This window comes from Ictidomys tridecemlineatus, chromosome X (genome assembly GCF_052094955.1).
Source record: "Ictidomys tridecemlineatus isolate mIctTri1 chromosome X, mIctTri1.hap1, whole genome shotgun sequence".
NCBI classification, from domain to species: Eukaryota; Metazoa; Chordata; class Mammalia; order Rodentia; family Sciuridae; genus Ictidomys; species Ictidomys tridecemlineatus.
Genome location: NC_135493.1, coordinates 61673383 through 61694996, shown reverse-complemented (window position 1 = coordinate 61694996; position 21614 = coordinate 61673383). Strand labels below are relative to the sequence as shown.

Below are 21614 nucleotides of genomic sequence, written 5' to 3'. Positions count from 1 at the left end.
CTCAACCAGACTAAGCCTGATGTGCCTACTGCTGTGAGAGTCATGTGTCACTCAGCTGCAGTGTGACCCTCAGCATCACAACTCAAAAAAATTAAAACAGATAACATGATTCAAACAATTTTTAAAGTATTTTGTTTTAGTTGGAGTTGGACACAATACCTTTTTTTAATGTGGTGCTGAGGATCTAACCTAGTTCCCTGCAAGTGCTAGGCAAGTGCTCTACTGCTGAGCCACAACCCCAGCCCCTTATTTAAACAATCTTGTAGGGTTCTATAATCTCCCCCTTTTGTTTTAGTAATTGTAACTCAAGGGATAAGTGACCCCACTCTACAATGGCCTGGCCTTGAGGATTTTAAGAGATGCCAGTGCAGTAATCAATATGATATAGACTGCAAAATTGTCAAAAAAAAAAACTTGTATAATCTGGAGCATTATCAGTCTTAATTTCTTGTGGATGGCCCAGCACTGCAAAAGTAGCCAAACAGTGGGAAATTACTTGATGTGTACTTTTCCCCATTCAAGCAGTAGCAAAAATGAAGTGAGAACAAATGTCAATATTAACATGGACATAGCACTCTTTAGCAATTTGAAGGATATGAGTTATATTTATCTACCACTAAGATTCTGACACAGTTTCTGTGCTTTGCACAGAGCCTTCATGGATATGGTATCACCATAGCAACTGGGCAATCTTGACCTATACTCGACTCATACTTTTTGCAAGGAAGTTCCCAGCATTTGCAGATGTATTACAGCCACAAGACAATCAAAGACTCTGATCCAGATCACAACCCTCCACACCTTATTTTGACTGTTAGGTGAGGTGATATTTTCCTGACAGCTTTTGTTGCTGGTTGATGCACAACATCATTTGGGAATTGGAGGTTAAATTGTTTATTTCTCTCCTTGTATTCTAGATGTTTGTACCTGTCTTTCCAGAAATTCTAAGCAGACTTCTTATTTTCACTGATCCTGTAGTCATTTTCACTATTTCTGGACTGGATGGTGCCCAGGTTCAGATTTTCCTAGTGTGCTCAATGTTTCAATACTAGAGGGCAATCCAATCCAAGCTTTCCTTAAATCCATCCTCGGTGAATTGTTCAGAAAGAACCTGAAGAGTACCTAGAAATAATAGACTTTTAACACAACCACATGGAGCTAGGATAGGCCCAGATACCTCATCCACAGTTACTAAGCTGTGACCAGGCACTTCAGTGTTCTACCTGGTTTTGTATGGAGTCACCATAAATGAACCAGCCACGGTCTTCTATATTACAAGGTGGCCACCAATGCAAATCAGCTGTATAACACCCTGAGCCCAAAGCCTGCCATAATAAATGCAATACTAAGGATAAGACTAATTTTCACACCACTAAGGGCTGCCTCTTTCTGAGATGGGTACATGGTCCAATATTGCAGCAACCAATGACAAGTTATGCTGACTGGAATAGAAATCCAATAGACTAAGGCCTTGTGACTTCCCCTGACACTTGAGTTGTTTAAAGTCTCTGTTAGCAAGTAGACCTAGGAATAGGGGCTGCTACAATCTACCCAGTATCAGGTTTCACCACACAAGTGCTAAGTCCCAGAGCAAAGTCTTATGCTTACTGTCCTGTCCTACACCCAGCATATGGGGTTTTGCACCATACTATCTATCCTGCTGAAAGTTCGGGAAGAGTTGGTGAAGGTGGTCTGTTAGCCACCTCGGCTGATGATTAATTGCATTGTACTTGAATCTCACAGCTATAATAAGGATCTTCACCAACTCAGAGGTACACTGGGCCCATACCACCACTGTTGGTTATGTAGGCCAAAACAGAAATTTACCTTACAGGAGCACAGGTCTCTTTGCATGAAGCTTGGATACTTCTAGAGCCTCACCTGCAAGCACTGGCCTGGCAGCAACTATGCTGCCAGAGTGTGGGATATGGTAGAGACAGTTCCTGGGCTACCAAGGCTAATTTCAAGTTCAGTAGCATCTGAATCCCACAGTTTAGGATACTTCATAGACTCAGGAGGAAGACATGTGTACCCCTAGTATAGAAATGTTGCAAAGCATATCTTGAAATCTGTCCCACACGTACACAGGTCTCCACCTGAAATTGGAACCAGTTTAGACACTCATTCTCTAATCTGCAGCCTATGTGCAGGGCTTTCAGTTTCTACTAGGTGCTGGGTCTCACCACAGAAGCCCTGGCACTGAGATCCTAGGTTAAAAAAAAAAAACTTATGCTAGCTTTTTTATCCTTCTCTCCAGTGGATGGAGTGTTGTTTCATTTTTTACTACCTGAACATGGAGGACGGGTGGGAAAGCAGTGAGCTGACTGAACTAATGCAGTTCTCAGTATGCATATATTGTTCTTGTGGTGGGGGTTATGGGGCTTTTCCTAGCACTAGGATTCACTGCAGTGGGCCTGGAACTGTATTTAAAGTCTAAAGCCAGTTATTAATACTCTCTTTCTCCCCCAACCCAGAAATGTCTCTTCCTGGTGGGCTACCTGAGGTTGGGAGAGGAGTGACACAGGCAATTATTTCTTTCTGCCTCTTTAGTGTGTCTTTTTGTTTTGTTATATTAAGAACAGGCACTATGTTCTCCCACCTGACTTTCTTAATTTTATGGTTTAGATGTGGTATCCCCCAAAAGCTCACATGTGAAACAATGCAAGAAGATTTGGAGGAGAAATTATTGGATTATTAACCTAGTCAGTGAATCAATCTCTGATAGGATTAACTGGGTGGTGGCTGGAAGCAGTTGGGATGTGGCTGGAGGAAGTGGTTCATTCAGGGCATGGCTATGGAGATATATTTTGTGTATGGAGAGTGGAGACTCGCTTTCTGTGCTTTCTAATCATCTTGTGAGCCATTTCCCTATGCCACACTCTTCCTGCAATGATGTTCTGCCTCACCTCCAGCCCAGAGGAACGGAGCTGCCCTTCTATGGACTAAGACCACTGAAACTGTGAGCCTCCACATAAACCTTTCCTTCCCTACAATTGTTCTGGTCAGGTCTGACACAAACAGTTTTTGAGAAGGCAGTTTGGCGCAGGAGTAGCTATTCAACTTGGTGCATCTGTGGGAGACGAAATTACTGAAGGATTTAAGTTTCCATTTTTCTCTACCTCTTTTGACTCTATCTAATCTCTGTAATTTCTTTAAATTTATTTTAGAAAGGTTAGCTTCAGAATTATACAAAATGATGTTTTTTAGTGTTAAGGCTATCCCAGGGCAAAACTAGGAGTGGAGGAGGCATCTTTAATGACTTTTAAACATCATTTGAATTACTAAATGTGTACGGTTTTCACATTGCCCTATAGCCACCCAGATGATATGCAGACTCTCTGCTCACTCAGTGACTGTCTTTTTCCCATCCATGTAAAAATGTCAGATCTGTATCTTGTTCATTCAATTCCCTGCTCTCTGCCAAAGAATATTTCAGTAGTAATCAAACCCCAGTGAAACACCCAGAGAACTAACTACAGCAGAAAAGTTCATCCTAACACATAAAAATGATTATGTTTGATAAGATGAAAATGCTAACTACCCTGATTTGATCATTACACATTGTATACAAGTACCAAATTATACTCTATGTAAAAATACAAATATTGAATATCAGTTTAAAAAATAAAATAAGCTTTAAAAATATTACTGGGCCCCACCTATGTCTAGAGCTTCTTATTCAGTAGGACTGGAATGATGCTTGAAAATTTCTATTTCTAAGGAATCCCCAGGTAATGTTAATACAACAACACTTTGAGAATCACTGTTTATCTTTGCAGATGAATTCTCCATTTAAAAATATGTCTATTATAATATATATTATTATAAAGGAAAAGTTAACATACTTTGGCATGTTAATAAAGAGAACCATATTTACTAAGTAAGGCTTTTCATGCCTTTCAAATTATACCCTGTTATGTATTGCCCTATTTTCCTTCATATGAAGTTAACAAAAACTCTAATGTGTACCTTGAAATAGAAATAATAGTGCCTGAAAAATCATGTGTTCATTTGGATCACCACTGTTGGGAAAATAAGAATTCCAGAGAGATCTTGATCTTTGATCTATGTATCTAAAAAACATAATCCAAAGTAACACTGAAAATCCTATAAGATTTGCTGTATCAAGAGCTCTTAAATTATGTAAGATTCTTAGAGAAAGGAATGAGGTAGTAGGAGAAGTGAAACAAGTGACATTTATAATAATGACACTAACATTGGTAAGCATGAACGATGGGACAGATCTGGAGTTATCAAAGTCAACATGGAAACTGATATACTACAACATATAAGATGAGCTCTTGAAAACCAAGTTGAGAATGGCAATGATTAAGCTCTTGGTGTACTTGTAATGCCAGAAACCTACAATAAGATAGGTTAACATCAACCTGAACATGGAGGGAATGAGTTTATATTAGTAGTAGAACTCTTAATTCTCCTTAACTTGCAACATTTATAATCTGGAGATTGAATATGTGTTATTATATATGGCTCACTTACATTTAAATTCAAAAATAATGTTATAACCTTATCAGCTAACCAAAAATTACTTAATAGCCATTCTCTCAATAGAAAAATTAACTAGATATAGCCTTGTCTTTGAGGAATTCAGTGTATGGTGAGGAAACATGCATCTCAGGCAAATGGATGACTGTCTCTGTGGTTATCACTTATATATTAATAAACCATGGTCACCTTTATTCATCCCCCAGCTATACTATTAAGTTCACCTCATCCACATCCAATAGTTTCAGCATGAGAAAAAATATATACATTGTTTATTAAAAATATATAGGGTTGTTTATTAAATTTAAGCTAACCTTGCTTTAATTGATTCCTTATTCAAAATGATTCGAGTACAAAAATTAAAATAGAAAAATCCATTCACAAGTATGATTCTAACTTCACAATTAAATTACCTTGTACTATATTAAGTGATACTTTATTATTATAAAACATTCACATGTAATTCTCATTCAGTGATTTTAACTAAGTAGGAAAACATCAGGCAAAATTCTAGTACTTTCAACTATCAACCTATTTTCCACATTTGATTTACATAATAGTAATAATTTAAATTGCCATTAAAATTGATTAAATACTGAAGATGGGAAAATCTACAATGAACACTGTTATCTAAGGCCCAATGATATTAAAGTGGTCATTTGTTAATAAAGTTAATTATAACTTTACATCACTGTTCTCATTTGTCAGTATCTTTCAGGCAATATAATTTAAGCCACCAATTACATGTTTGAATGAAGGCAAATTGCTATAAGAAACCAGATTGAGAAGCAAAATCTAGGAAATGTGATAATTATTATTAATTACATCAGAGTTCCAGTGTTTAACTATTTGTTAGTAATAAATGAGGAATTTTATAAGCCACAAATATATTTAATGATTTTAATAAAAGATAAACTTGTCTTGTGAAGTAGCACTAAATGCATAAAATGAAAAGGGTGTTCCTTGTACTAGAATTTTAATTCATGGATTATATAATAAAAAGTTCCATCTAGAACATAGAAACATAGAAACTCCTAAAGATCTTCATATTCCTCCCCACATTTAAATTTGGATTACCTGCAAATGACCTTCTCAATAAAATTACTTTTACAAAGTAGCAAATAATTTTAATAGATACCATCTTCATTTTTTTAAATTACAGTGGCTGAATATGCTAAAGACTGAGAATATTAGAATGCATTCTAACTTTTTAAGGTGTCTTCAAAAATCTCACAGGAAATTTAACTTCTGTTTTTCATTTTCCTTGAAATATTTTTAGCTAGTTCCTGGCACAGAATAAATGTTAATAAGGAAGTTTACCTCCAGATTAATAAATAATAAAGATCTTCAAAGCATATATTTTCAAGATTTTTACCTTTCTTCAGTCTGTTACACATGTAACAGAAAAATAATAAGAATATAAATTGGGAATATGCTAATGTCAAAATAGAAGATTAAAATTACTTATATACACACATACCTATCTGATCAAAATACTTATTTTAAACTTATATAGTAAAGAATTTCAAAATTACATGGAAAACTGGCCATATGTTGAAAGGAATTATCTATATTTTAGACTGCTTTATATCTTGTAAATTACTTCTCTGCATTTAAAATTTTTAAATTCTCATGATTACATAGCTTTATTGTTATTTCCATTGTACATATTTTATAATTTACATGTTATATAAAATCAAAAGACTTCATGAAAAATAGTAAAGACAATCATGCAAGAGTGATCTACCTTGTTTATTGTCATTTTCCTCATATAACTAATCATGTATCAACTTTTATTCTATTTTCTGTTCATAATCCATAGCTAATTACTATTAGCACAAAACCTGGTCTTGAAATGCTGGTGCTTCATCAATTATTATTGAGTGTGAACAGTTAACTTGAATGAATACACTTTTCAGTTTTGGGTACAATTTTACAATAAATAGGCAGATATGAATAAAATCAGCTACAACTGCATTGTGAATGCATTAAGGAAAAATGACAGTTCAATATATGGAGCAATGTTGTAACTCTTTTCAAGTATTCACACTCATTTTTACTGAATTCCTATACTAAACATTTTGAATCATCCTGAAGAGATTTTTGGTTGCAGAATGCTGAAAGGAGTTCTGTTTAAAATAACTCTTCTTCTGTTCTGAAAAGAACATAAAGGCTTTATAATGAGGTTCCAATATATCTAGAACTGGATTTGAAACTTGGATGTTTATTGGCTGATTGTTATAATCAATCATATAATAGGTAATTTAAAGTACTTTAATGTTTATCAAATACTTCCATGCCAAGTATATCACCTTATCCTAACAGTTCTGAAAATTGGCTAATAATTTTCCATCTTAATAACTAATGAAATTAAATTTAGAAGAATTCAATTATTCACCCAATTTCAGATAGCTTGACTGAATACCTTTCTTCAGCCTGTGTACAGAGAATCAGTATAGAGTTTCTGATTCTACAGAAAGATCACTTTGTTCTAAATGATGACTATCTTTCATGATACCTGTCTGTTCTCCTTACTGCGCTTTCATAACTTATGTAAAATTCACAGGGCAATACAGGCTATTTCTTAAACTTTAATGTGCACAACAGTTCCTGTGTGTGCTTTTTGACATTTCATATGGTTAATCCTCACTTCCATTACTCGAATATTTTGAATTAATTAACCTTTTTGGGGGGCCAAAAATAATATGCATGTTGTCAAAATAGGTGATTTTGATGCTGTCAGTCGACAATTTGAGTAACACTAGTATGAGAGCATTATTTATGAACCTCTGCTGTAGTTTAAATATTATTTTCCTTCTCTCCTTTACCACCTCACTAAAGACAACTTGCCATAGTTTATGAAAAATGAGAACAAAACAGAAATACATGCTCAATTTTGTTTTGATTCAGTGATTTTTCCCCATACACTATTTAATTTTTATAGCTCACTATCAAAGCTGAACTTAAAAATGTGTAAGCTGTTACTAATCTGGAAAATTAAATTAATCTTATTTATGAAGTTTTCCATTTTTCTCTAACCAAATATAAACACAAAGTATTTCATAAGAGACATGAGGCACTGGATATGTTTTCCAAATCTGTCATAAGATATATAAATTTGTGAAAATTTAGCATAGATAAATAAAAACTTCTCTGCTACTTATATACTCTAAAATAACTAAGAGAATGCCTCTCATAAGTTTATCATACATATAAAATGCTCACATATTATTTAGTACATCCTTTTGGTAAGCATCTAAAATTGCCAGTGGATGTCAATATGATGTTTCTTACTTAATGAATCCTGAAAAGATGAGATTTGTTTTTACTTTGCTTCTCTTAAGCTACTCCTTGCTCATGTTAAGAAACAGGAGGCCTGGGGTTGTGGCTCAGTGGCAGAACACTTGCCTAGCATGTGTGAGTCACTGGGTATGATTCTCAGCACCTTGAACCAATAAATAAAGTAAAGATCCATTAACAACTAAAAAAAAATATTTAAAGAAAAAAGAAACAGGGGCTGGGGTTGTGGCTCAGTGGTAGAGCACTTGCCTAGCATGTCTGAGACACTGGGTTCGTTTCTCAGCACCTCATATAAATACATGAATAAAATAAAGGGTCCATCAACATCTAAAAATTTTTAAAAAATGAAAGAGACAAGTTTTATAGAATTGTGGAACTAACTTCAATACTATAATTTTTATTCTTTTTGCCACACAAATATTTCAACAATTGCCATGTCATCACTAAAGTTCTGTCAGCAGTAGACAAGTCTACTGACATTAGCATATTTTTTTCAGAGTGATAGATATATATTGTACTCATAGAACAATATGCTAACCATTCTTACAAGTTAGGTGTTTAAGATTGTTTTACATTATAGTTACCCACTGTAAACTTTTGATAAAATTCATTTATTTGATGGACATTATTCAGTGAATGAGTTTGTAATCATTACTCTTTGACAAATCTTCCAGTCAGTTTGTTAAAGATCATTGTCTTTCAAGCTGAACACAAGTAGGGTTTTATTATTTGAATATGTTGATTGTTTACTGAATTTGAAAATGTCGCACTTACCTTTCAAAACTATTGCACTGTGGTGTGGGTATAATGCCTCCTGTTATTCAAGATGTCACATTTACTCCTATATCTCTGAACATCGCTTTGATAGATAATAACAATTTATTTTAAGTCTTTATAAAGCAAAAGTAAACTATCATTTACACATAATAAAACCACTATTTCCCACACAAAATTATTTTTAAAAATATGAATAGTTTTTTTGATAGCCACATTTTTCTTAGGTTGAGGCATAATCTTTTACACATAAAAATATTCCCAAGACTTTTCTTTAATGAAGGAATGGCAAACAAGAAAGAGTCAATATTGATCATATTTAAGTTAGTATTAGTGTTTATTGTAATTTTATCAATATGGCCACTGCAACAGAAAACAGGCATTATGTTCACATTTTCATTTTAGAGCCTGAAGGGGTAGTTTTTTCTTTTCTGATATTATAGACATGATGTCAGAAATAATTAAGAAGAATTGTTTTTTGATTATCCAGTGTAAAAACAAATTATTGTGAAAATATTTCATATAGAAAATTATTATATCATGCCAAGATCAACTATCAGCATAGGGATTCAGACTGTGCCAGACTTTATGTGATAAATGCATACATATGTTCATATATAAAACCAAGAGTAAAATTGGCAAACACTTAAACTCTGGAAAATATGTGTGAATAAATGTGTGGGTTGTTTTAGTTATATTTTATAAACATATATTTTTTTAATTTTATAATGAATTTCAATACCTGCATATAAAATCTGCATGAATTTTAATTTAAAATAAATTGATAAAATTTACAAGAACACTAGAAACATATTTTCCATCACTTACCATGAATTCATATGCCATATATTTATGGAAAAAATGATAAATAATTAGTAATTTGTGATAATTCAGAAACTGATTAAGCTGAAAGTTAACGGGTATTTTCAAAAATGGTAATTCTTCTAAGTAAGTTCATATTGAAATAATATTACATGAGAAATAACCTATTGAGAGCAGCTCTCCAAGTCTGAAACTGTCAATTACAAACTATATGCTTTTACAAACAATTAGGTTTAAAAATCTGATTTAAATTTCTTCTTAGAAAATTAGTAAAGTAGTGCTTAAATGCCCCCAATATGACATTTTTAGGTACATGAAAGCAAAATATAGGGAGGAGACATAGTGTAATGAGCACTGGACTAAAAAGTCTTCCATTTTTGTCTTGTCATTGTCAACAAATAGCTTTCAGATCTTGAACACATTTAATTTACCTCAGTATTATTTGTTTTTCTTCATCTGTAAAATGAAAGGTTTTTGAAGAAATTAATTTTTCAAGGCCCCTTCTAACACTTTCTATGATCCAACAAATCTAATTAAGGTATTTATAGACAAGAGTCTGCAGTTGTAGCTCAGTGGTAGAGCATCTGTTCAGCACCATATAAAAATAAATAAGTAAAATAAAAGTATTGTGTTCATCTACAACTTAAATTTTTAAGATTAAAAATGATATATATTGATGAAAATGAAAAATTAGGACTTCTCACTCATTCAGAATAACTTCTTGTAATTATTTCATTCTTGACCACAAGTATGAACATGAACTTCCATTTTCCACTGTCTAATGGGTCTGGTACCTCATGATAGTTACCTTCTATTTTTTCAATATTACATGTACTGCTTTTCCACATAACTGTTAGTAATGTGATCACATCAAAGGGTAATACAAATTGATTAAAGTTTTGTACAACTCTTCCATTATGCTATAAGTAAACTGTTGTTATAGTGCTTTTGTTTAACAAGATGACCCATTCAACTTATGCAGAACTCGCAGAGTACAATGAACATGAAACACTATCAATTTCAGTAATTGAATAATGATAATAAGACAGGTTTAAGATCACTGTAACCCAACTCCAGTATAGAGGTTAATAGGAGGCAATCTGTTCATGGAGAATTTTTAAATATTACAATAGTTTTGCTTTGTCTTATTTTTATTTTAATAATTCTCATTCTCTAGGTTCAATAGCTTTATTCAAACACAGTAAAGATTAATAGATTCAATTATGAAATGTGACTTCAGGAATAGAAATTTCCAATAAAACGTATGTCTAGACATTAGAAGGAGTTCTATAGACTTCCTGAATAATTTTCTTTATTCATGCATTAATAGTAGTCATAAATTACATTTCAAATATTTTATATTTTTGATGTTATACTCTGAAAGTGAACTTTTTTCTTTTGACTTAGACATTTACACCATATTGTATCATTCCTTAAAGAAAAAGAAACTTTATTTTGTTTATTTTTATGTAGTGCTTACGCTTGAACCCAGTACCTTGCACATGCTAGGCAAATGCTTTACCACTGAGCCACAACCCCAGCTCCGCATCATTCCATTTTTAAAAATATATTTTGTCATGTGGTTAAATCATGATTGAAATTCTAGCAATATATCGTAAGAATAACATTACCCATTGAGATACATTGGTGAGTACTTATTGTTAAAATATGTTAAAATGGTATTCATTTACATCTGATATCTACTTGGGTATTCTAGCTTCAGTTTTTATACCCTGACTGATTACATTCAAGGAGCAATTGATTTTTTTTTTGTATCCATGAATTGTTTCTTTATTCCTTAATAATCCAAAATTATATGGTATAACATAATAACATATGAATATATGATACATTTTTTTCTTTTTTGTGGTACTTGGGATGGAACCCAGGGCCTTGTATTTGTTAGGCAAGAAGTACTCTACCACTACATTCCTAATGTTTCTGTTTTCTTTTTAATATTTTTATTTTTATTTTTAGTTATACCTGACAGTAGGATTATTTTGGCAGAATATATATGTATAAAATAATAACTTAATCTGTTTATATCCCCACTCTCTGTGCATACACAATGTGAAATTACCCTGGTCATATATACAAATACAAGGTAGGAAAGTTGTGTCCAATTAATTCTACTGTGTTTTCTATTCCCCTTCCTTCTCCCTTCCCTTCATTTCACTTTGTATAGTCCAGTGTATTTCTGTTATTCCCTCCTCTATCTTCATTCTTTTGGGTTAGCATACACAAATCAAAGAGAATATTCTCAGCCTTTGGTTTTTTTGGAATTGGCTTATTGAACTTACATGATACTTTCCAGTTCCATCCATTTGCCAGCAAATAATTTCATACTTATTCATGGCTGGATAATATGCCATTGTGAATATATACAACAGTTTCTTTACCAATTCATCTGTTGAAAGACACCTAATTTATTTCCATAGCTTGGCTATTGCAGATTGAGCAGCTATAAACATGGATGTGGCTGTGTCACTGTCATATGCTGTTTTTAAGTCCTTTGGGTATAAACTGAGAAGTAGGATAACTGAGTCAAATGGTGGTTTCTTTCTAAGTTTTCTAAAGAATCGCCATACTGCTTCCATAGTGGTTGCACCAATTTTCAGTCCCACCAACGATGTATGAGCATACCTTTCTCCCCACATCCTCACCAACATTTATTGTTACTTGTATCCTTTGTAACTGCCATTCTGACTGGAGTGAGATGGAATCTAAGTGTAGTTTTGTATTTCTCTAATTGCTAGAGATGCTGAAAATTTTTTTATATATTTTTTACCATTAATATTTCTTCTGTGAAGTGTTTATTCCATTCCTTTGACCATTTATTGATTAGGTTATTTATTTTTCTGGTGTTAAGTTTTTTTGTGTTCTTTGTAGTATATCTTAGAAATTAATGCCTTATCTGAGGTACTGGTGATAAAGATTTTCTCCCAGTCTATATGATCTCTGTATACATTCTTGATTGTTTGCTTGAGCATTTGAATCTTAATATATACCTCTCTAGTGACTGTACAAAAGAATATTACATATTTAATTAGTCCTGACAGCACTAGACAAAGTAGTTAAACATGCATAGAAATATGGAAATACTTATGTGTCATATGAGTATCATTGATTTGTAAAAATTAGAGTGCCTAGTAATTCATAGCAATGTTGTCTGTAGACAAGTATGTGGGGAAAAAATCACCTCCAAAGTCATCAGTCTTTATTGGATCCATAATCCTTTCCTTTTCAGTGCAAGTCCCAATGGTATATGCACCTCAACTTAGAGTGACTTTTCACATCTTGTTTTATGAAAGTCACTCTGTAATACCAGTTAATAATACAAACTCTGGATTAAACTGGTGGATTTTCAGTACCACTTTAATCACTTATTAGCTTATGACCTTTGGCAAGTTACTTTTTACTATTCTATCCTTATTTTCTTTTCTTTAAAATAAGGATAATAATAATATCTACTTCATAGAGATACCATGGGTATTAAAAAATTAATATGTATAAGGCACTTAGAATAGTAACAGACCCATAGCAACCACTCATACATTTTATATATTATCAAATGTCTATTCTTCATCTTCCTCTTTCTTTACACAAAGAGAGCTTAAAGAAAAATTATATGTCTTTATTATATAAGATTGCTCTTTCGGAGTAATTGCTACCAGAACAACATGCCACAGTAGACAATTATACATCAGAACAACACCAATTCAGCAATTGTTTTCCATAAGTGGATAACAACATAATGCATGACTATAAACCCAGAGAGAAGGGAAACTCAGAATGAACCCATGATCATATCATCTAGCTCTCTGGGAAAAATTTCTGAACAGGAGCATAGAGAGGTATAAGTCTATAGATCATAATGATTACAAGTAGTTGAGATGCCAGAGATCACAATTTATGGCAGCTTAATTAACTAGTATTTGTGGCACTGCAGGACCATATACATAAAGAAGTATGCAGAAAGGGAGTCTCAGGTTCTTGTTGGGTTGGGGGCCTCTCACTAGTTAATGGTTGATAGCTGAGCAAAGTGAGACTATCTGAAGTTTGCCCTACTCAGCAAAGATTTTAGATAGGTGATAAAAAGTATGCTAAATAAGTAAAGGAAAATATGTGAATGGATAATGAATATCAACAAACAAATGAAAACTAAATAAACCAAGTAGAAAGTCTAGCATTTTAAAAGTAAAATAGTGATTCAGCATGTTGAGACAGGAAAATCATAATTTTGAGGTCAGCCTTGACAACTTAGTAAGACTCTGTCTCAAAAAAAAAATTTTTAAAGGCTAGAGATGAAACTTTGTGGTAAAGTGTCCCTGAGTTTAATCCTCAGAATGAAAAAAATAAAATAAAATTACTATAATAAAAAAATTCATTGGAATCATAAAAGCAGACTGGAAATGGAAGAAGAGTCAGTGGACCTGAGAATTTTTTTAATTATTCAACTTGAAGAGTGGAGGAAAAAGTAATTGAAGGAAAAAAACTGAACAGAGTTTCAGGGTCCAGAATGTAGGGCACAATATAAAACAATATGAAATATGTGTGACTGGAAATCCAACAGAAAAAGAGACTGACACTAGAGCAGAAAAAAAGATTTTTAAAAATAGACAAATAGTTATTAAATTTGATGAAAGACATGAACTTACACAATCCAGGAAGCCTATAAAAACTCAAGAAAATGTAAAGAAAACAATATATTCCTACACCATAGTTAAATTGATAAAAATAACAAAGAGAAAAAAATTGAAAAACATCAGAAGCAGAAGATGTATTATATTCAGCAGGAATTGGTAAATATTTTAGATTTGTGGGCCACATATGATTTTCCTCAGGTTCATATTCCTTGTTTTTTAAATAACTCTTTTTAAAAATATAAAAATCATTCTTAGGGCATCTAAAAAGGGGGTCATGGGCCAGAGTTTTCTAACCTCTTACACAGAGGGATATTGGAACAAGAATTGTCATTGACTTCTTATCAGAAAAAAAAAATGGAGACCAAAAGATATTGAATTGATGTCGTTAATGTATTGAAAGAAAAAAAACCATACTGTCTAACTAGAATTAAATATTTAGTAAAATATCCTTGAGGGCCTGGGGCTGGGGGATGTAGATCAGTGGTAAAGTGTTTGTCTGGTATGTGGGAAGCCCTGAACTAAAGCCCCACCACTATCAAAAATTATCCTTCAGAAATGAAGATGAAATAAATTTTATGTTTGGTACTATCACCTCCCTTGTGTCTCCCACTTCACATTCTTTTTTGTTTAAGTATTTAATTCAAACTCCCTATATGAGTACTCAATATCATTTTGTTGTTCTCTAGCTGCTCGGGTGACATGAGTCAGGTTGAGTAAATAATCCTTCATCATGATTTACTCTCTCCATTTATATACCATGTTGCATGTATTCTCTTCATCATCAAACTTACTCTATAATATGCCATGTTGAGAGTATTAAAACAGAAGTTTTCATGGGGTTTGTTGGTTAACATTAATTGATAAGAAAAAACTAATATCTGAGGAAAATAATAATACTTATTGGTTCTGTTTGCTACATTGTGCCTCTTGAAAGAATTTTCTGTTTCTTTCATGAGTTTTTGGTGATAGTACATTAAAAATTGTAAGACTGTGATTGCATGTATCTCAAGTACTCAAAGACATCTAAAGCAATCTTTTACTTCAACAGTTAACCAGAATTGTGTTAATTACTGTATGACTAAGTTACAGTGGTAATATTTTCAAATCAGGCAATTAAAACCACAATGAAGCATTCTCTCCACATGATTAATGGGACATTTGCATATAAACAGACAACATAAAAGCCTTCCACTTGGGTTTTGTTTTTGAAATTATTTTCCAAGTGTGATATTATTGTAATGGACATCACAATGGATTTATTTTTAAATTTAAATTTTTATGGGATGAGTAGATCTTTTTATAGTATCAATGAAAGGGACATATTTTTCTTTTTGCCAGTATTCTTACTTGGTCTTTTCATTTTTTTAACTTTTTTTAATTTGTTCTTTTTAAGTATACATGACAGTAGAATGTATTTTGACATAACATACCTACATGGAGTATAATGTATCATTCTTGTGATTGTATATGCTATGAAGTAAGACTGGTTGTGCATTCATATATGAACATGGGAAAGTTATGTCAGATTCATTCTACTGTCTTTCCCATTTCTATCCCCTCCCATCCTCCCACATCTAATCTGGTGAACCTCCTCTTCTGTCCCCACCTATTGTGAGTCAGCATCCACATGTCAAAGAACATTACGCCTTTCGTTTTTTGGAATTGGCTTATTTTGCTTAGCATGGTATTTTCCAGCTCCATCAATTTACTTGCAATTGCCATAATTTCATTCTTCTTTAAGTTTGAGTAATACTTCATTGTGTATATATACTTCATTTTCTTTATCAATTCATTTGTTGAAGGGCACCTAGGTTGGTTTCATAGCTTAGCTATTGTGAATTGAGCTTCTAAGAACATTGATGTGGCTGCATCACTACAGTATGCTTATTTTATGTCTTTTGGGTATATGCCGATGTGTGGGATTAATTGGGTCAAATAATGGTTCCATTTCAAGTTTTCTGAGGAATCTCCATACTGCTTTCCAGACTGGTTGCACCAATTTTCAGTTACACCAGCAATGTATAAGTGTACCTTTTCTGCCACATCCAAAGTTAATCAGAAGGGGCAAAGAAGGACATTTCATACTGCTTAAGGGAATTATACATCACCAAGACATAACAATCATAAATATTTATGCCACAAAAAATGAAGCATATACATACATCAAACAAACCCTTCTCAATTTCAAGAAGCAAATAGAACACAATACAACAATACTTGGTGACTTTCCAATACCTCTCTCACCACTGAATAGATCCTCCAAACAAAAATTAAATAAAATAGCTATAGAACTAAAAATATCCAATTAATAATTTAGGTTTGCTCTTTTTAGATAGGAATATTTTTTCATCAACTAGTAGCAGACTTGCAGAAAGATTTTTAAAAGTATAAAAAACTCCTTCTCCTTTAGCTAATTCTGGTGCTTCACATGCCTTTCTTATTCTTTTAGGCAATGACTATCACCAAAATTTATAAAAATATACACACATACAAAATATTATACTATAACACTGTAAAATACCACTTAATTTATAACTAGTCTAATACTTCAACTATAACGTTATCTTTTTTTGTTTGGTTGTTTTTGTTTTTGTTGTGCAGTACTAGGGATTGTCTCGTCTTTTTAGTCTTCATTAATTTGGAGACTTTAATGATATTGACCTTACTGAAGAATCCAGGCCTTTTGCCTTTTAAAATTTCCAATAGTCTGGGATTACCTAATGAACAGATTCAGGGAAACACTCTATTACTGAGCTATATCTCCAGCTCCTTAAATATTTTTATCTGATCTCATATAATTGGATAAACTTTGCACAAAAAGTCATTACTCTTTGGTTAGAAAGACAATGAAGGGAAGTTGTGATTGTTTCCATTTTTTATTATATTCTCTCTCTCTCTTCCCTTACCCCTCTCCTCTTCTTCCCTGTTTCCTTCTACCCCTCATACATTATTTTTATTTTTTGCTGAATCTTTATTGAAAATAAATTGTAGACATCATGCCAAAATACTTCAGCAAGTATCTTCTAAGGTGTTGGGCACTCTCCTACATAGGGCCAATACTGTTATCCTTCCTAAAAAATAATAGTTATACAATTTTCAAATATATGATCTATTTTCAACATATCACTTTTTCTTCTATAGGGCTTCTGTTTAATATAAAATCCAATAATGAAATAATTCATTGTCATGTCCCTTTAGTCTCTTTTAATATGGAACAATATCTCTGACTTTCATGACATTGAACTTTTTGAATAATTCAGGCCATTTGCCATGTAAAATGTCCAACAGTCTGGGATTACATAACAAATGCATTCAGGCTAAATATTTTTAGCATGAATACTATGTAGATGATGATGTGTATTCCCAATTGCATCACTCCAGAAGGCACATCACATCAATTTGTTCTGTTATTGTTCTGATTACCTTGGCTAAAGATATATACTGTTCTCTCCATTATAAAAGTAAATTTTCTTTTTTAATTAGTAATAGGTGGGATGATACTTCATGTTGATATAAATACCCCAGTTCACAACAACCTTTCACCCATTTGTTTTGGCATCTAGTGATGGTCCTTAACTGAGTAAATATTACATTGGGAATTGTAAAATTTGCTCCTTTTTATACTTTGATTTGCAACTAAATTTTTTCTATAATGCAAAGTTTTCCCTTTTCCTCAATATATTTTTTAATATGATAGAGTACTCATATATTTTTAAATTTTACTAAATGTTTTAAAGTTAATTACCATCACATCTTGGTGTTTTAATTATTCTAAATTTTAATAGTGGATGCCTTCTCAAAATAGTTCTTATACATTTTGATAGACCCAGTAGTCATTAGACATTTCTTTTTTGATACAATAAGATGTCCTAGGATTACCTTATTCTTTTTCAGTTACAGAGTTGTAATCAGCCATTGCTTCAACTGAACTTGGCTTCTGTTAATGTGGAGTGGTATAAAGAAATCAAAATTTAGTCGATAAATATGCTCATTGCTACTATAGTATTATTTCTTGTAAGCTTCTTTTAGTAGACATACCTAGAAACTGTGAATGTGTGTATATTTGTGTTTAAATCATAGGTTCATACTGAACTCTATTATAAATTTAGTTTCACAGAATGCTTTATCATATGCTATATTCCACACTTATTTCCCCATACCTACTATCAAATACCTGGCTCATAAAATTATCAAATAAAAATTACCAACATAAAATTGTAGAGTCTACAATTAACACAAAATAGTTTCAGAATTATTAATCCAATGTCAATATTAATAATTCAACTGAGAAAAATTCAATATTTTTATTGTATATATATAATTAAATATGAATGCATAGGTAGAATATAATCATAAAAATTGCTTCAGTTAGTAATTCTGTATGTTTATATTTTTATTTGATATACAACTACATTTACTGGTTTCTGTATTTAGTTTTGGTGTTTCCTTTTTCAGTATTTTTATTTAATTATATTTTCAAAAGTAAAAGCTATATGTGTATATTTCAAAAATCAAAATTATACAAAATGTTTACAAAGTATCAATTTCATCTCTATCACCCACACTTCATTACCACTCATTCTTGGAAATATCTGTCCTCAGTTAATTTCTGGATTTGCTTTTTTAGTTTATCTTTTGCAAATAAAAGCAAATACCCACATTATCACTAAAAGATGCCTTGTTTTGATGTGTTGTTTAGATGCTTGAGAAATAGATTGTGACATGACTAATTTTATATTTCAAAATTTTAAGCTCATGTCAGAACAGGTACCAAATGCTTAACAGCTATTTTCAGTTTTAAAAGACGTATGAATTTGAGCAGGGAGAAAGGATAGGAAAGGGAAGGATAATAGAATCAAATTGACCACACTATATCATGTGTATGTATGAATCTATCACTATGAATATATCACAGTGAATTCATTTTTATGCATAACTATACTAATTGAAAAATATATAGAAAGAAGACCAATAGAATAGAGGAGATGGATCAGGGTAAGGGATGGAGAAGGGGATAGTCCTAGGGGCTGAAATACAGCAAATTGTTATATTCATTTATGAATATGCCTAAATTAAATCCGAAATTATGCAGAACTATAATGCACTAATAAAAATTTATGATTTCTTAACAGGAAAACCAAGATAAACATGATTAGATGTTATTTTTCTTTATTCTCCAATTTAGTTGAATATTTTTTAAATTATTAAATAATTTAAACAATTTAAAAAATGTAACCTGTACTCAGAGACTTCCTCACATATCTTAACATGTGTCTACTAACTTTCAGATTTTTAAAATTCTAACAGTCAACCCTTTCCTTTCATCTCTTTGTTTCCTACAGTTGCTTGACCGCTATGATGGTGTTTTAAAAGCAGAAGGAGGATCTTTGGGAGAACCTATGGGGGAAGCAACTAGAAGATCTTCTGAGGAACCTGTCTGGAGAACAATGGAAGGACCTGCTAGGGCACCTGAAAGAGGACTTCTTGTGAGACCCAAAGAAAGCCCTGCTACAAGTCCTGCAATGGAATATTCTGAGAAACATGCTAGGGGACGTACCCTGAGTCCTACCCGGGGATTTGCTGTGCATCTTGCAAGGGATCAGTCTGTGAGTCCTGCAAGGGGTCCTTCTCTGAATCCTACAATAGGCCACACTGAGAGACATGCAAGGGGACGTAGCATGAGTCCTATAAGGAAGCTTGCTGTGAATTCTGTAAGAGGCTGTGCTGTGAGTCCTGCAAAACAACATGACAAAAAGAGAAATGAAAAGGAAAGTGCTGTGAGTCCTACCAATCATCTTTCTGTAAGATCTTCAGCGGGATTTACTGTGAGTCCTGAAAGAGGCCATGCTGATAGACCTGCTAGGGGACGTGCCATGAGTCCTACAAGAGGACGTGCTGTTAGTGCTGCAAGAGAGTTTTCTGTGAGACCTGTAGGCAGATGTGCAGTGAGTCCTGCAAGGCACCAATCTGTGAGCCCTTCAAGAGGTCGTTCTGTGAGTTCTGCAAGAGGACATGCTGAGAGATACGCAAGGGGACATCCAAGAGAACATGCCATAACAAGGAATCCTGCAAGAGGTCATGCTGAGAGTCCTGCAAGAGTACATGCTGAGAGACATGGTATGAGACATATTATGAGTCCTGTAGGAGGATATGTTGAAAGACCAGCAAGGCGACATACTGTGAGTCCTTCAAGGAGAAATGCTACGAGTCCTACACAAGGACTTGCTATGGGACCAGCAAGAAGACCTCCGATGAGACCTGAAGGAGAATTTGTTCTGGGAGCTGCAGTGGAACTTACTGTGAAACCAGCAGAAGGATATGCTGAGGAAACATCTAGATCTACAAAAAAATCTACACAGTATGTGGTATTTTTTTTTTGTGTGTGTGTGTGTGTATCCTTTCATATACTAAGTTCCTATATATTATATAATTAAGACTGCATTTTTCATCAAGTCATTAAATGTGAGTCTAAAGACATGTAGGCATTATTTTAAAAATTTTCAAGAAAGGATTTCATATCTTGTGATTTTTCTAGAAAACATTTTCTCTTAGTAAAAGGGAACATGTTTTTGTTGTTGTTGTTATTTTTAAGTGCTTTGCATTTATCCCCATCTTCCCTTCATAAGTGGATATGAAGATAATAAACAAAATACTGAATATTTCTATAACATTCTGAACTGTTGAAAATTGATACAGTTATCTTCCAGAAAGATAGATATAATTTCAACATGTTCCCCACCAAACACCAAATATAGAAAACATTTCTACCATCATTTTGAATAGTCAAGAGATGATAATGTTCTTAGGGTTAGAACACCCTAAGGCAATTTTTCAAAATATAATCCAACATTATCAACTTTGTTGGAAACAGTTTTCTCAGATACTTTGAGCACTGGCAACTTTAAGTTGCTTATACTCTAAAGAAAAGTTACCAATTTCTAGAGTAAAATTTGTCATGAAAACTTCTATAAAAAAAGTAAAAATATATAAATATATACAAAAATATAAAAACAAAATATAAAATATATAAATATAAAATATAAAATATATAAATATAAAATATAAATATATATAAAATATAAAATATATATAAAATATAAAATATATAATATAAATATAAATATAAATATAAATATAAAATATAAAATATAAATATATACATATAAAATATAAAGAGTAAACTATCATATAAATATAAAAAATTAAAAATTAATGATTTTTTAAAATTCTTCCTTGTTACAGATTTAGAAAATACATCAGAACTAAACCCACTTAATTTCTTTAATTATTACAATAATAGGGCAATTTCCTATTTATAGAAATCCAAATATTAGGATGATGCTTATGTATTCCTTTCAAGGAATATTTACAAATTAAGATTATAGTGGGTTTTTTATTTTGTTTTTAATTTTAAGTCTCTTGCTGATTAAAACATGCTCTGACAAATGAGTGAGAGTGGCTTGATAATGGCTACCTAATCTGAACAATAATACTTAATGTAGTCTTATTTAATGGTGAGGCAAACTTGATTTTCCTGTCTCTCTCTTTTCTTAATCAATTCCCAGA

General features: G+C 32.4%; 1 protein-coding gene across 2 annotated transcripts in view; it reads left to right on the top strand.

Annotated features, from left to right (window-relative positions):
• LOC101958962 (connector enhancer of kinase suppressor of ras 2) overlaps positions 1-21614 on the top strand; it is a 457679-nt gene that overhangs the window by 353923 nt on the left and 82142 nt on the right. For both annotated transcript variants that reach the window (XM_078034585.1, XM_040282705.2), the window contains one exon: positions 19391-20406. In XM_078034585.1, the coding sequence (XP_077890711.1) occupies positions 19391-20406 (1016 nt within the window). The remainder of the gene's footprint in view (positions 1-19390; positions 20407-21614) is intronic.